Raw genomic sequence first — 14,354 nt, forward strand, 5'->3', positions numbered from 1 at the left:
TGTCTAACTTCTCTAACTGGAAACAAGCTACTGTGTTCAAATCACTGTCTACCAAGCGATTATTTTGTAAAACCAACACTGCTGCTGTTACGCCCAGCCCAAGCGACCCACCATGAGAGAATTTGTCCGTGACAGTCACGCTAGAGATTGCTCCTAGGGGGTCAGCGTTTTGCCTGGAACCAACACGGATCAATTAAATGTTGAGGCCCTAACGCGTGGTTTCCTAAGTGTTGGTAAGATACGTATATGACCCCCAATTTACACTCACTTCATTCCTTTACCACATTGTTACCCACTAAAAAAACCTGTGCAAATTTTTTCTTGCCCAAACATACACGGGCTCGCTACACGCATACGTCCGCGGGGCGTCGCTTGCATGCACTCACGTGTCCTCGACCAACAATCCGTGATCCTCGATATGGAAGAGCTTCATCAGGTGACACAGGCGGTACATCGGCGTGGTGGTCATACTCAAAATGGTCGTGCGCATCCAAATGAGGCACTCGTAATCGGCCTCGTCATACGTGTAGTCATGAGTCAGGTTCAGTATGCGGCAGTATGTGGCCGAAGGCCACGCCGTGAAGTACACTGCAAGACAATTTACTCTCATACATGCATATTCGTGAGAAAGACATGCTTTTATTAACCCAATTTTCTCATAAGAAATTAGGTAGGGTAGATAACTTGTTACACACCTTTTCTATATCCTCTTTGAAAATCACGCTAGCGTGAGGGAAACTCGAAGCAGTCGACCCTTTCAACTCGCAGTCGCTTAAGGCTGCTGCTGAGGTCATGCTACAGGAGCGCGCATTCAGTGACCAGAGCGAGTGATACATACATGCGTGCGTCGATAAAACAACAGCCGCTAGATGTTGTCGCCATTGTCCTCTCGGCCGAATAAAATTTTTATAAGATATTGCTTCTTTTTTAACCAGAATTCATTAGCGTCTTTAGAGTCTTGCCTGAATGAATAGTAAACACTATCCCCTCTCGCCTAACACTGGACCAAAGCGCGCGATCTTTACGCGTTTCGCATAGACGACGGATATACATCGGCAAATGCCAGCCGCAGCCGTGCCTTAACAGCAACAAACTAACCGCCAACATTTTCCTCCCTTTATATATTTTTTGCTTCAGCATTTTGACTCGCACGTACCCTTGCTGTGATGTCATGGCCTGTCGTCTCACAGTTGTGAAAGCGTTAGCTGAATCGTACGGGTAGAACTTTGGGCGTCGTGGAGATTATCATGAGTAAAAGTTAAGTGTAGTAAAAACCAGCCGACGCACCAAATTTTAGAGGTCACTGTTTCATCCGTGCGCCACCATTTCTACTGAAATAAAACGACTCATTGCGCAAGGTCATGTTATCAATTTGAGACACGGATTATCCGCGTGCAATCATGAAGAACAGTGGCCCTTCTGTATGTACTGTTCCTTCTGCTATATTATTCTTCGGAGCAGTTACTGAACACTCATTTGCTAACCTAGCGTTATGTCGTGGGGCTTGTTTCCTGCTGTCCATGTCACTGTTTTCGCCTGATAACAATGTGAAATGCACTCTAGGCTAAAGTGTATATCGTGTTACACTTCCTCTCTTTTACGACAGACGAATACTACCACCAACATAAATGACGCACCACCGTAAGAAATGCACTTTTGTGATTCTTTGCGTCTCAGACGAATAAATGACCTATCTTTTCTCACTGGAATGAAGAACCACGTGGTAGCAACTCCTTCCGCACCTCGCATCTTCGCATTATTCTCTGTTTGTATGCCTGTGAAATGTTATCTGGCATATTGGTGCACCTTGTATGGACAGGATTACTGTTCATACAAGAGTTCTGGTCATAATAACAGGCTTATTCACACTAAGACTCAAACCTGAACAACAGCCAGCAATAGGGTGCAGCAGCGACTACTAGCGCAATTTAGACGGGACGTTTGCAAGGGACATCATGAGTGCATGCGAGGAAGCTGACATAGTGTGTGACTGTGCTTATTGGCAATTATGGATATAGTGAGATATGGATGGTCCTTATATGGGTTCCTGGGTCCCTGTAAACACTGGTAAACGGACACACAAGTTTTCCCCAACCACCCAGGCACGTACGCCGATATGTGGTCCTTTGTGATTTCAGGCTACGAGCCGTGCTTCCTAAACGTAATCTCTAAAGTGTTACGAAAATCTCTCCACGATCTCTTTCTTCCCTCTCGAACTTTCTTAATGTAAGGCACGTACAAATCTTTGAGCCACCCCGACTGGTGTTATGCGGGCTGAATAGACCTTTTCCTTAAAAGACAAGCACACCTCAATTTTATGCACAGACGCCAACGCTTGTTTTTATTCTAGGCAAGGCGCGCTCACGGGCGTGAGTTGAACTTTGCTTCGCGTTCTCTATAGCTGTATCGCGGTTGCGTTACACGGAGCAACTTCTTTGCTGAGTCGTGCTGCCTCCCTCTCTCTCTTTCTTTAGTTCACAAGAAATGGCAAAGTAGACTCGAGACAATAGATATATATAACAACAGCGTTTCGGCAATACGACTTGTATTCTTCGCCACGACTTCTCGACGCACCATCACGGAGCAGCACTGCTCCACGTACATTGGAGCAGTGATGTTTACCTTTTGACCAACCCAATCTGTCCGCATTGCTTCCGTGGGGTAGTGCGCAGTGGCTCATGGGAGCGCACATTAGCCTTCGACATCTCTCTTGTGGCATTGTGGCCTTCAGGGCTTCGACGGAAAAGAAAAATGGCAGTCGCCTTCCAACGCGGTTCTTGAGACGAACCGCATTACACGAATCGGCTTATAAGTAAAACCACCTGTGCTACCGCTACGCGTGTGCTATTTAACGACTCTGTTTTTTGCAGGATTACGCGATGAAACAACGTCACTTAGATATCATCACTCTAACGATTTGTCTTCGTTAGGCTCACAATTCCTTTAATCAACCGAATAGCTATTTAAGGCGCGTTCGGTTATTCGCTTGCGCTGACAATAGGGTCAATGGTTTCTTGACAATTACTATTAATATTAGTATTTCGACAAGCAATTCCTATAATTTGGGGAGCAATATTTCAGAGTTTGAAGAAGCCCGGTGAGGCTGCAGAAACCAAGGTTCGTGGTAAAAGTTCATAAGTGAAATATGAAGAAGAAATATACGTTTACACTTACAGCATTTCACCTTCGGTCTTTCAAGAAAGTACGCGCGTCCTGAAATGAGGGACGATAGCGCGCCAGGTGTAAGTCACCGCAGTGGAAAATAGTAGCAACAAAATGATGAGCAATATCTCAGGCGGTATTTGTTGTTCAAGCATGGGTGAAAACTAGCGAGCGATTTTGTTCCATGAAGTCAAGTCGCTCTGCGCGAATCTCAGTGCCCGGCGTTTGTAGCCTCTGGCACACTCTGCGCAACCTGTAACGCCGGGTGCATATTCCAGAGGTGCAAGTCGTCACAGTATTTCGAAGATTGATTGATTGATTGATTGATTGATTGATTGATTGATTGATTGATTGATTGATTGATTGATTGATTGATTGATTGATTGATTGATTGATTGGTGATGTCAATAATGCGTACGTAAAACGTCTGGCGGCAACCATATCAGGTCGACGTTAATGCGACTAGCATTGAAGAAATGTAGCTCCCCACCGTATTGTCATCGCCGAATTGCGTCATGCATGAGGCGTGCACTGCAGCCGGACTCCTCACTCGCGCTTCCCTTTCGCTGCGCCATCTACGCAGGAATGCCGCCACGACATCCGCGTGTAGCGCGGGCCTTAACATATGACGCCATCTCGAATTCCCCAGCACTGCACAACTCGTTTTTTTATAAGAGCGGCACATACGCAGTGAGACATACCCGGTGACACAAGTTGGAGTGAAAGAGTTTAAACACACACAGACATGCAGACATACCGCAAACTCAGTCAGCTCAATGCGTGCACAGGGGTGCATAGAATTAGACAACAGGATGTCGCAGAGATGACTCGCATCGATACTGTTTCCAGCAGCGACGTACCTTCCAGTTCAGAGGCAACGTTCCTCCGAAGGAGTGTTCTCTGCTGCGCATTCGCCTCGGTGGGGTCGAACAGGAATAGCGACGCTACTGCGCACAGCATGAAAGTGAAGCTGAGTGAAAGTCCACGACCTCTGACCTGCGCAAACAGGGACGAAGAAACCTGACCGACTGAGCCGACGAGTGCATTTAGAGCGTCCATGTCTTCCTTGAATCGGCGTCGAATGCTGTTGCCCTACGCACGAGAACGCCTTCTTCTTCTTTTTCTTCTGCTTCTTCTTCTTTGGTCAGACGCTCAATCGAGTTTCCAAGGCATCCAGGCGTTACTGAACTTTTTAAAAAGTACGGGCCTGGACTGTAGGCTTTGAGCATGCCAAATTGGTTGCCATATGTTTTGCATCCTCTTCTCTCGTCATGCGCCTCTTTCTGTTCTCTTTCTTTCCCTATTCCCCTTTTCACCACGCATAGTGGCTGGCTAGAGGAATATACCTCAGGGTGACCTCTCTGCATTCGTATCATTAAACTTCTCTCGTCCTCTTGTTCTTGTTTTTGTTTCCTAGTAAAAAGGCGCAACCTACTCTGGGGGATCGGCCATGATGATGATGATGATGATAATGATGATCAGCACCAGAGACTTAATTACATGTAGTGAGAATCGCAGATTACACGAGTGCTGAAGAAAACGTGACATCGTCGTATTAAGTTTCGGCCATCAATCGAAAACAATACGACGAAGTCTCCTCTTCTTCAGCGCTCGTGCAATATGCGATTCCCACTACATGTAGTTAACTCTCCGGTGCTGCTGATTATCGTAGCTTCTGTGCTTGGACACTCACACAGGGATGTATGCATCGCCATAGAGAAATTCATTTGTAAACCTTATCGATTTCAATGTCAATGGTATTAATAATTTCATTCTTCCATCATTGTCTGACTTATATATATATATATATATATATATATATATATATATATATATAAATATATATATATATATATATATATATATATATATATACCGACTTCCTTCGTTTCTCTGTGCTATATCATAATGACTGTTTCCTACACCGTCTTTTACTCCACCCGCTTTAATTTATTTATTAAAATTACTGATTTCTAAGTTTATTCCCTTAAGGGCCCATACATGGTCAATACGCCCGTCCGTTCCGCCCCTGCCCGCCCGCGCGCTGATGGCTCTCAAGCGGAGAGCGACGAGCGGTGGCACCTTTCCCGTCCGCTCGCCTGCTCGTCTCTCATTGGCTGATCCGAGGCGGACGATGTCGGGTGTCGTCACAGCAAACATGGCGCGTGCTCGAAGCGAAACGAAGCGGGTACGCAAGCCCTAAGCTACAGCCGCCTCAGAAATAGTCTATTTTTCTCCTTATGATTTTTACTAGAGTTATTTGGCCCCCACGGAGATAGTCACCGAAGGCAGCAAGCCGGTGCACTCTTCCAGCCGTCGTGAGTGCGTGCGATCGCCTACAGAAAGAGACGCAGCGCAGGAAGTGTGTTGTGTTTGCGAGAGCGTCGGAAGAAATGTCTGAAGCCGTCGACTTCGTGATTTTTTGCTCCACGCGTCCAGTGCGCGTCGCAAACGAGAAGTCCATCACATATACGTGCATTCTGAGCAGGAGACATGTTCAGTGCGTAGCGAAATAAGTACTGTCCGATCGACGCACCCAGCATACGCGATTGGTATCTGTTATGTGTGTGCGGTTCGTTGCCGCGATGTGGTGAACGCCAGTCCTTCGCAACCTTCAGAAGTAATGATAGATCAGCTGTGATAAGTTTTTATCGCCTTGTTATCGCTACCATTCCGCGTGTGCTATACCGCGTGTGAGCCGTTTTGCCGGCTGCGATGCGCTGGGGTGACCGCGCCGTTCGAGTTGTGTTCTTGCTCCTATGAAGTGCGTTTGCAAGCTACAGATCGTGATATATACAGTGGGGGCAAACTCCCCTGTTTCGGTGGCAGAGGTAATTGGCGCCATCTCTGTATTGGGCGAACCGGAAAATCCGTTTCCCTTGCCTGGCCTCGTAGACCGTCGCACGCACGAGCGCCGATCCAGGAGGCCGAGCCCTTCCCCTCCAACTCCTCTCCAATCGCCCTCGCTCGTTACTCCCTCGCAAATCCCTCACCTTCGACTGTCTCCGCGCGCACGCCGTACGGCCCCGCCGACCCGGCGCCAGCTCAGCCCGCTGCATGACGTTTCATGTTTCGTTATCTGCTGTTATTGCGAAGCGTGCGCTGCTGTGCGTTGACCGACGTGGGTAGTTTCGTCAGTTTCGTGGTCCTCGGTAGCTGCGTGCTTGTGTTCTGCGATGTTTCACCCGTTTCACGACTCGTACCACTCGTGCATCGTGCAGTGGTGCACAAGTACCTCAACAACAAGTCCTGCAAGGTTGTTCCGGGTGCCTAAAGACAACAGGTGAGCGCTCAGACCCAAGGACGAACGCATGTACACGAACACAGCCTTGTCCATGTGTGGGCTCAATGACGCTCCGGACGCCATTGCGCCTTGATTGTGCTACACTTGCTTTTCCCGGTAGAGAAAGCTGACAAATAGATGTTCCTCCTCATTGTCACCTGGTCTATGACTTGTGTTTTTCTGTGCCAAGTCTCATTCTCAACTTCAGTAACTTGCCCAGCTTTCCATACCGCCCTCAGTGTTTTTTCTGTGTGTCACGTTCTACAAACGTACTAACAGCTGAAAAATGACTGTTCGTGTTCTTGTACTATGTCAGTAACCGCCGATGGGAAAACCGCGCGAACAACCTCCATGTGTAGGCATGACACGTTTTTTTTTCTTCTGGAAAGCATGAGCATTGCAAGTGTCTTACATGCAGATTTTCGCAGTTCGTGTTTACTATACAAAGGAGGGCCCAGTAGGTATGACTTAGTGCCTTAAGTGACGTAATTTTATTGCTAAGCATTGCATTCGGGTCGAAAGAAAAGTCGTGTTGTTGGCTTATTTTACCTGGCCTTCGATTGAGGAATAAGCCTTTCTGCGAATGTTTTCTATGTGCTGCTGCAAAAGTCAACTACCTTCTATTCCCCTTGCCACCGTTACTCGAGTTGTGGCCAAGTGCAAAATAATCTGATAATGTGTATTTCAGTTTTTAGTACAATGTTATTTTTGTTCTGCCATGTCTTTTTCAATTTGTTCAGCAGTAATGAACATGTCACGCATTTCATATACTTTCGTACAGATATATAAGTAAGCTCTTTTTTTTTGTATGGCTTTCAATCAAACAATGTTAGCATTTATTCTCTCTTTAGGTATTTTGCGTGTCATTGTTTTTGCCATTACCAGTGAGTCTTCCCTTTTTATAGTTGTCATGACTATGTCTTACATGTCGTCCAGTTTTATGCAATATCTTAGTGCATATATCAGAAGCTCGTCTACATGTCGGTCTTGAGGGTATTATATAAAAATCTTGTTTTTTTTTTATGTGTGTGTACATGAAATGGCCTTCGCGTTTTCTAGAGCTTTCTTTTTGTTATTTCACCGTCTGTGAACTTTTGTGTGTAGTACTCTTGTATATGTCATGCACCTTTCACTTTTCCTCATTTCTTGAGCGTGTATCGCACCACGTTATAAGAAAAATCTGTTTTCGAAAACGAAGTCAATAAAGCGAGACCAAAGATCTGTTGTGTTGGAAGCCGAATTTTTTTTTTTTTTATGTCCCGGTACATGCTGGCATAGTATAAGTATGGGCAAGACTGCGTGCGTGGCAACGCATAGCCCACGGCGCACCACGCGCCAGCTCGCAAGCAATGCCAGTACGCGGCGTAGCGCGCGCATTGCTTGCGAGCTGGCGCGTAGTGCGCCGTAGCACGCACGCGACAAAAAAAAAAAAAAAAACGCGACGCGTACAGGTAAAAAAAAAAGTAGGCGGCGGGCGCGGCCTGGGGAAAGGGGGAAAGTGAGCGGAGCGGGTGGGCATAATAAAAACAAAAAGGAAATAAAAACGTTTGGGAGAGGAGGCTCCACGCGGCTGCTGTTACTGTCGCCATGACAACGTAAACAATCACGTGCGCCCGCCATTTTGCTTCTGCGTCGCCCAGCGTTTAGGGCCGTAACTGAAGGGGACCTTGGCGCTAGCGTCGAAAGAGCGTCTGCTCCAAAACAGCCACTGGCAGCCATGCGGAGATTCACCCCCCTCATATATGCGTGTGATGTGTTGCAGCGTTAGTGGGTGTAGAAGTGGTCGTGCTACGCGATGTTCGTGTGCTCAGAAGTAAACTGAGCATAAGTGTTGCCGATTGTGTTTTCTTATGTAGTACCCCGATAGAGAAGCCCTATCACACCGGCCTTTTCTCCTTCGTACATCTATCGTTTGTTTCAAAAGTTGTTACTGCACGGCTCAAGATTCTTCTATCAGTGGGAGGAAATTAGGGAACATCATAATAATTGCATACGTCAAGACGTTCAGCGCTGTCGTGAAATGTGGACGCGCCTGAGAGCACTAACGTCATGAATTCAAATTTCTGGCAGCCTTGATTTTCATAATGTGGACATTAGTGTGAAGCGCAACAGTTGTGATATGGATCTTAAGATTACGTCAAAGAAATAGCCTTACATTTGGGGGACGCAAGCGTCTTGCATAATCTAGAACCTAAACTGTCTGGTTTTTGCTGTGTCCGAGCATGCAAGCTGTTTGTGCAGACACCAGTGACATGGCAGCAGGCCTTATTGTGGCCTGCTGGTAGGCTGTATGGTAGACTATATGAGCTCCTATGTCTACGTAAAAACAAAATTGTCCCCTTACTACTCTCGCTTTCATGAGAAAACGTACTAGGATTGAGTTTATGGTCTTGGTACTCTCACCATACGTTACATGTTGAGAGGATTGAAGTAGCACACATAAATGTTTTCATCTGTGCGTGTTGGTCACAAGTGACGTAGGGTGCTGTTTTGCAGGAAAATATTTTCACAGCAATTCTAAGCAGCTGAGCTACACCAAAACATGGTTTTTAAAGTTTTCAGCACGTGCTATATGCAGCAGGGTTGAGACATTAAACAACTGATCGCAGCTAAGCACCATGGTCTGTCACAGAAGTTGCGCAACTTTGCGGAACACATTGAAAGCATTCACACTTTCACTCTCACATGTGGCACTAAACATAATTATTAAATGCAGTGCTTTGCATAACCGTACAGCAACCACAGAGCCAAACAAAGTGTTCTTATTTAGCTTTGAAAATATTATGCAAGAAACTGAAGCTAACTCCTCCCCCTCCACCTTTTCTTGAAAAGTGACAATATTTACTTGTAAAATATGTGGCATTAAACAAGGCTGACCACACAATGGATCCACCTAACAGATGCCTGTGCAGCTGTGGTGTATGGGCTGGGTTGAGTGTTAAAGCTACACATTGTGCAATCATATTTGTTATGTGCTTGCCATGTAGGTCAATTTTGGCCACCACACAGGATTCCTCAGTGTCGAAGTGTGTGTCGATTGAATACAAGGGTATTGACAGGCACTGGATAGCCACAGGCGGAAAGCTAAAGTGCAAAGCTCGTCTCTACGGCATACACATTTCTCATAAACAACTGTATGGTTATTGGTGAATCTTGTGTGTTAGAGAAAGGTCTATTACGGGAAACAAATTTCGGCATCTGCCAAGGAGCACTCTCCCTTGTATATTGGTGGTTTCGTTTCTCATCTTTTTCTCATACCCTCTATGTCTGAGTTTACGCTGCTCATTTGTGCAACAAAAGTTTCTCCCAGGGGTAATCTTCACCATATATTGCAGTGCAGCTGTGGAAGAGGTTTTTATAGCCTACTGAATAAAGAATACATACAATACATCCACATAAGTTGCTACTAGGAGGCTTGACAGGCCACCTGCGTCGACAGAACTAACAATATTTATTCACAGTCACCGAACATGCAAAAGAAAATAAAAGCACAAAAGTATTGATGTCCAATGTCACGAGTACTTTGTCACTTGGAAAGGCACAGTGCTATAGTCCCACCCCAGAGGTACTAAAATCAAACCGTTCTCATGGGGTCCAACATACACAGCACAAACCCAATCAGAGAGTGTAGTAGTTATGAACGAAAAAAAGTTCAATCATGTGTGTGGACACAACTTCGTCAAAGTCAACAAGAATTTGGGTGAGTCAGGCTCGAAGGACTAATACTGATCCTTCTACCGGAACGCTTTGAAGATGGTCATTCTGTATATGCTAGGTAGCCCAGAAAAAGGTAGGTTTCTGTCGTCATCATTGCGTAACTAGTTTACATCAACTACAGGTCGGAGGCCTCTCCCAGCAATCTTCAATTATCCCTGGCTAGCATCGGGTGACTTGATCACACCACTCATTCCTCTGATGTGCTCGATTGTGTCTCCTTCTCTTGGCGCCTGTTCTGTTGCTCTAATAGACAACCATTAATACGCTTTACGGTTTACATTGCCTGTTTAACTACAATGTCAACTAGACTATTACTAGAACTGATTTTTGTACTGAGTTATAACAGCCTCGGAGGTGCAAATGCAGCTTATATTTACAAAGAGGGGTCTATCGGGCTCATGGAGGCATCACCATCAACATGCCTTTCTTGCCGTTGTTCGCAAAAAAAGGAAATCGGACAAATGCACAATGATGCATAAGCCAACAATTGGTTTGTAGTAAAGGCAATAGAAAAAATGAGTGCATTAAGACCGCCAGAATAAGCTCGCTATTTGTGGTTGCAAATTGTCTCACCGATATAAAAAAATCCACAAGCGATGGTAAACAACATTACCTTGGTTCTGTCCAGCTACGTGACCTTTGCATGTTGTTTTTTAAGTTCGGTGCACCATTGATGTCGACGTTAATCCGACTAGCATTAAAGCAGCGCCGCGGCGTACGAAATTGCCCAAATGCCGCGCGACTGGCCGCTCGAGGCACTTTGCGTGTATTTGCGGGCTTCTTTTACGTTCGGGAAAAAAGAAAAACGCTATATTGTAGCCCGTATCAAGCAACAGAAAGCTGTATCGAGAGTTTTTTTTTTTTTTCATGTTGCTCTACAATTTCCTCGTTTACGCTTTTCATCTAATCATAATATGTGAGACGTTGAATAATTAATTAACACTAGTCCTATATTTAGGCGGAATGCAAAAAAAAAAAAATACTCTCAGTATCTCCAAGCGACGGCAAACAACGTTACCGTGATTCTGTGCAGCTACGTGGCATTTGCTCATTTTTGTTTGTTTTTTGTTTTTTAAGTTCCGTGCACGATAGTTGGGACACCCTGTATATTCTAACAATGTTGCCTGAATGCAATACATGCACACGGGATGCGCGTGCACTAAACGGTGGGGGCTCTCGATAGCGCAACCTGTTCAGAGGGAAACGAGAGAAAGCAGCGCAGGCTGCGTACAAGGCTCACACTAAACATACCATCATCCATCCATTCATCTACATGTATGAGGTGAAGCGAGCATTTGACCCGCCACCTCCATGCCACTCCACCCCCATTCATCTCTGACAGAGAATTTCAAGAGCTGAAGTCTGATTGCTCCGTTAATGTGAATGCCAGACTCAATGAAAAAAAAAAGCTTGTCGTTCCTGGCTAAACTCATAGTTCTGGCTGAGCCACTCATATCATGATTTCCCGACAAATTCGACCAGGCATTCAGACTTCATCATTAAAACCAGCGACACAGAGACATACGTAGAGAAGTATCTGCGCTGAGCGTATTTGTGCAGCAGATTTTCATGGCGTGAGAAGAAAGCGCTTGCTTTCCCCCATTATAAGTGCTCGTGAGCACGGCTTCACATACGGAAAGCTATCTCCTCTCCGCGCGTGACGTGTGCGTCTACGTTTTCAATATTTTGCGCCGCTACATTGTTTCTGCGTTCATCGCATTAACGTCGACATTCGTGGTGAGATGAGTTCCGGTGGAATTGTCTTTGATTCAGCCTCTATAATTTTGCGTTGACGCAGTGATACGCGGTGCGCCTTGGACAGCACTGGTCTGAGGAGGATAGTTCAATGTCTTGCCTGGCTTGTCCAAGAAAAAATATGTTATGCAACTAATGCAACAGCCTCTGCAAATCGCCTTTCTGGTAATGTGCTAGGTGAGCTTTGGAAACCAGATTGTTAATTACTTATTCGCAAGCTTCTGCGTCCGTCTCTGACACAAGCCCTGGAAGCTCTACGGGGATATCTTCGGATACCTTCAGCGCCATAGACACAAATTACTTGCCGTTGTCTATAGAGCTTGTGCACATTGCAGTGGTAAACTTGCTGTAGCTCCCGCATTTCAGGCAAACTAACTGGGTGGTTGGTGTCTGTCAATTATTTTTAATAATTAAGTATTTATCTAAATTATAATGTTAAGCCATGAGTATCTTCATTCTATTTTAGTACTGTTTCAATCTTCTCTTTGTATTGCCAGCTCCCTGGCCACTCTCTCGCTGCGGGTACGTGCCAAAAGTTGGGAGCATAATTATCATCGCATTTCTTGTTTGTATTCGCAACGTCATATGATTTTATTGCATAGCATACTTTCCGAGTTCAATTCAATTCTTTTTTACACGGGTATCTGGCCCCTATCCGGAAGCACAAAAAAACCTTCTACACGTGCGGCTGACGTCAACTCCCCTGATATCTGCTCACGGAATTTTTTTTTTCTTTTTGAATAAAGGACCCATAAACATAAATTACTTCTGTCTGTCGCAAACAGAAGTATGAGCATTCATTTTAGCATACGCAATAATTGATTTACAAAAAAAAACAGCTATCCTGTCTAATTCTTATGACAGGAAGCTAACTGCAACGCAGAAGGCGTGCGATATGTGAACTGTTCGCGTACCGCGATAAGCGTGCGTTGGAAAGGATGCTGCACGTCCTGCGCCATTGCCCTTGATTGGCGCTAGCTAACACTCCCGGATCTAACCTTCTACACGTACACAAACGCCCACGAGAAGGTGACTGGAGAACAGCAACACCGCGGCAAACCAATGGATGGGCACCGCGTGTGTTTTGCGGAGGGCGAGTGTTCGGTTCCCATGCACCTGCCTGTAGGTCGTTCTTTCTCGTACGCTTTCATTTTTTTAAATTTTATTATTTCTAGTTTTCACTTCAACATAACCGTTAATTTCCCCATATGCTTGCTCTGATTTATTGTATGTTTGCTTTACACGAATGGTTGCTACTAACAAAAAAATCGAGCTCCTCTGTTTCCCCTTACTGTTATCGCTTATGAACGCATATTCCGTCACAGCGTACGGGTTACGGAGTATTGATGTACACAAAATAAAAATATTTTCAATAAGTACGATGCAATTTTTTTATAAGCTGCACCGAACATTCCAAAGTAGGAAACGCCGCAAATTTCGTTGGAGAGAAAACACCCCGCGTAAGTTGTTTACATAGAAACATATTGCTATATACGAAGAAGGCAAATACAGACAACGGTATTTAAATGAGAGTAACGAAAAGAAAATGCTTTAATTGTAGACCAGAAATTGGCATTTTCATATCTTTTTAGGATATAGATAGTGAGGATGACGGTTCAATTAGCCTTAGTAGTAAGGCGCGGTGATTTGTGAGATGTGGAACTTGTCAGTGCCATATGCACGGAGGGTGTCAAGGTTATCGTTTTAATGGCAGTACAGCAGCTGACTGACCGAATCAAAGGCAAGCTCGCTTCCGAGAATTTACGGTATGTAGTTAATTGCCGCGAAAGAGGAGAGTGCATGTGCCTCGGCGTAGAACGTTCCAACGCTTCCGCGTACTCCGAAAGCGTTTACGCTTGCCTATGAAATGTACCGCTATACTTCCTCTTCTGTCTTTTCGTTTACTTTCAAACTTTTCTTTTCTTTTTGAAATAGCAATCAGCGTCCAGTACTCCTTCACCCAACGCAACGTCATTACTATCCCTCGCCTCTTACGATTATTATTGTCACCCATCGGTATCGGCATGGCAAGCCGAGCGCTCGGCTCAGCATGTATAGCACGATGGCGAGTTAAGTAAACTGTCAAGAGGCGTTATGGTTCAATTGATGAAATGCTCAGATAGCAGAGCAGCGCAGCGGGAGGACACAGAGCTTCGGAAACACAGGCACAGGGCTTCGAGGCACTCGTAGTCATCGTATTTATCGAAGCATGCCTGCTGCTCGTTCTTCTCCAGTACAATTGCCTCCCTGGGGAAGAGGAGCCGTCTCGGCGACCTACGGTCAAGATAGCACAGGTGGATCAAAGTGCTGCTTGAGCCGCTGAACGTGCACGATTTCGCGCCCTCGGCGGCACCTAATGGAAGGCGGCTAAAGGGATTCTACCAAATAGTTGAGAGGAGACGTTAGACTGACGACACGGTTGGGACCCTGGTACTTG

At 45.5% G+C, this 14,354-nt stretch overlaps 1 protein-coding gene across 1 annotated transcript in view; it reads right to left on the bottom strand.

Moving 5' to 3' along the window:
• LOC129387566 (uncharacterized) overlaps positions 1–4,221 on the bottom strand; it is a 31,265-nt gene extending 27,044 nt beyond the window's left edge. The window contains exons 1-2 of the mRNA XM_055076639.1: positions 4,023–4,221; positions 387–588 (exon numbers count right to left, since the gene is read on the bottom strand). Coding sequence (XP_054932614.1) covers positions 387–588; positions 4,023–4,221 — 401 coding nt within the window. The remainder of the gene's footprint in view (positions 1–386; positions 589–4,022) is intronic.
• Between the last annotated feature and the right edge of the window lie 10,133 nt (positions 4,222–14,354).

Source organism: Dermacentor andersoni, chromosome 2 (genome assembly GCF_023375885.2).
Source record: "Dermacentor andersoni chromosome 2, qqDerAnde1_hic_scaffold, whole genome shotgun sequence".
Taxonomy (NCBI): Eukaryota; Metazoa; Arthropoda; class Arachnida; order Ixodida; family Ixodidae; genus Dermacentor; species Dermacentor andersoni.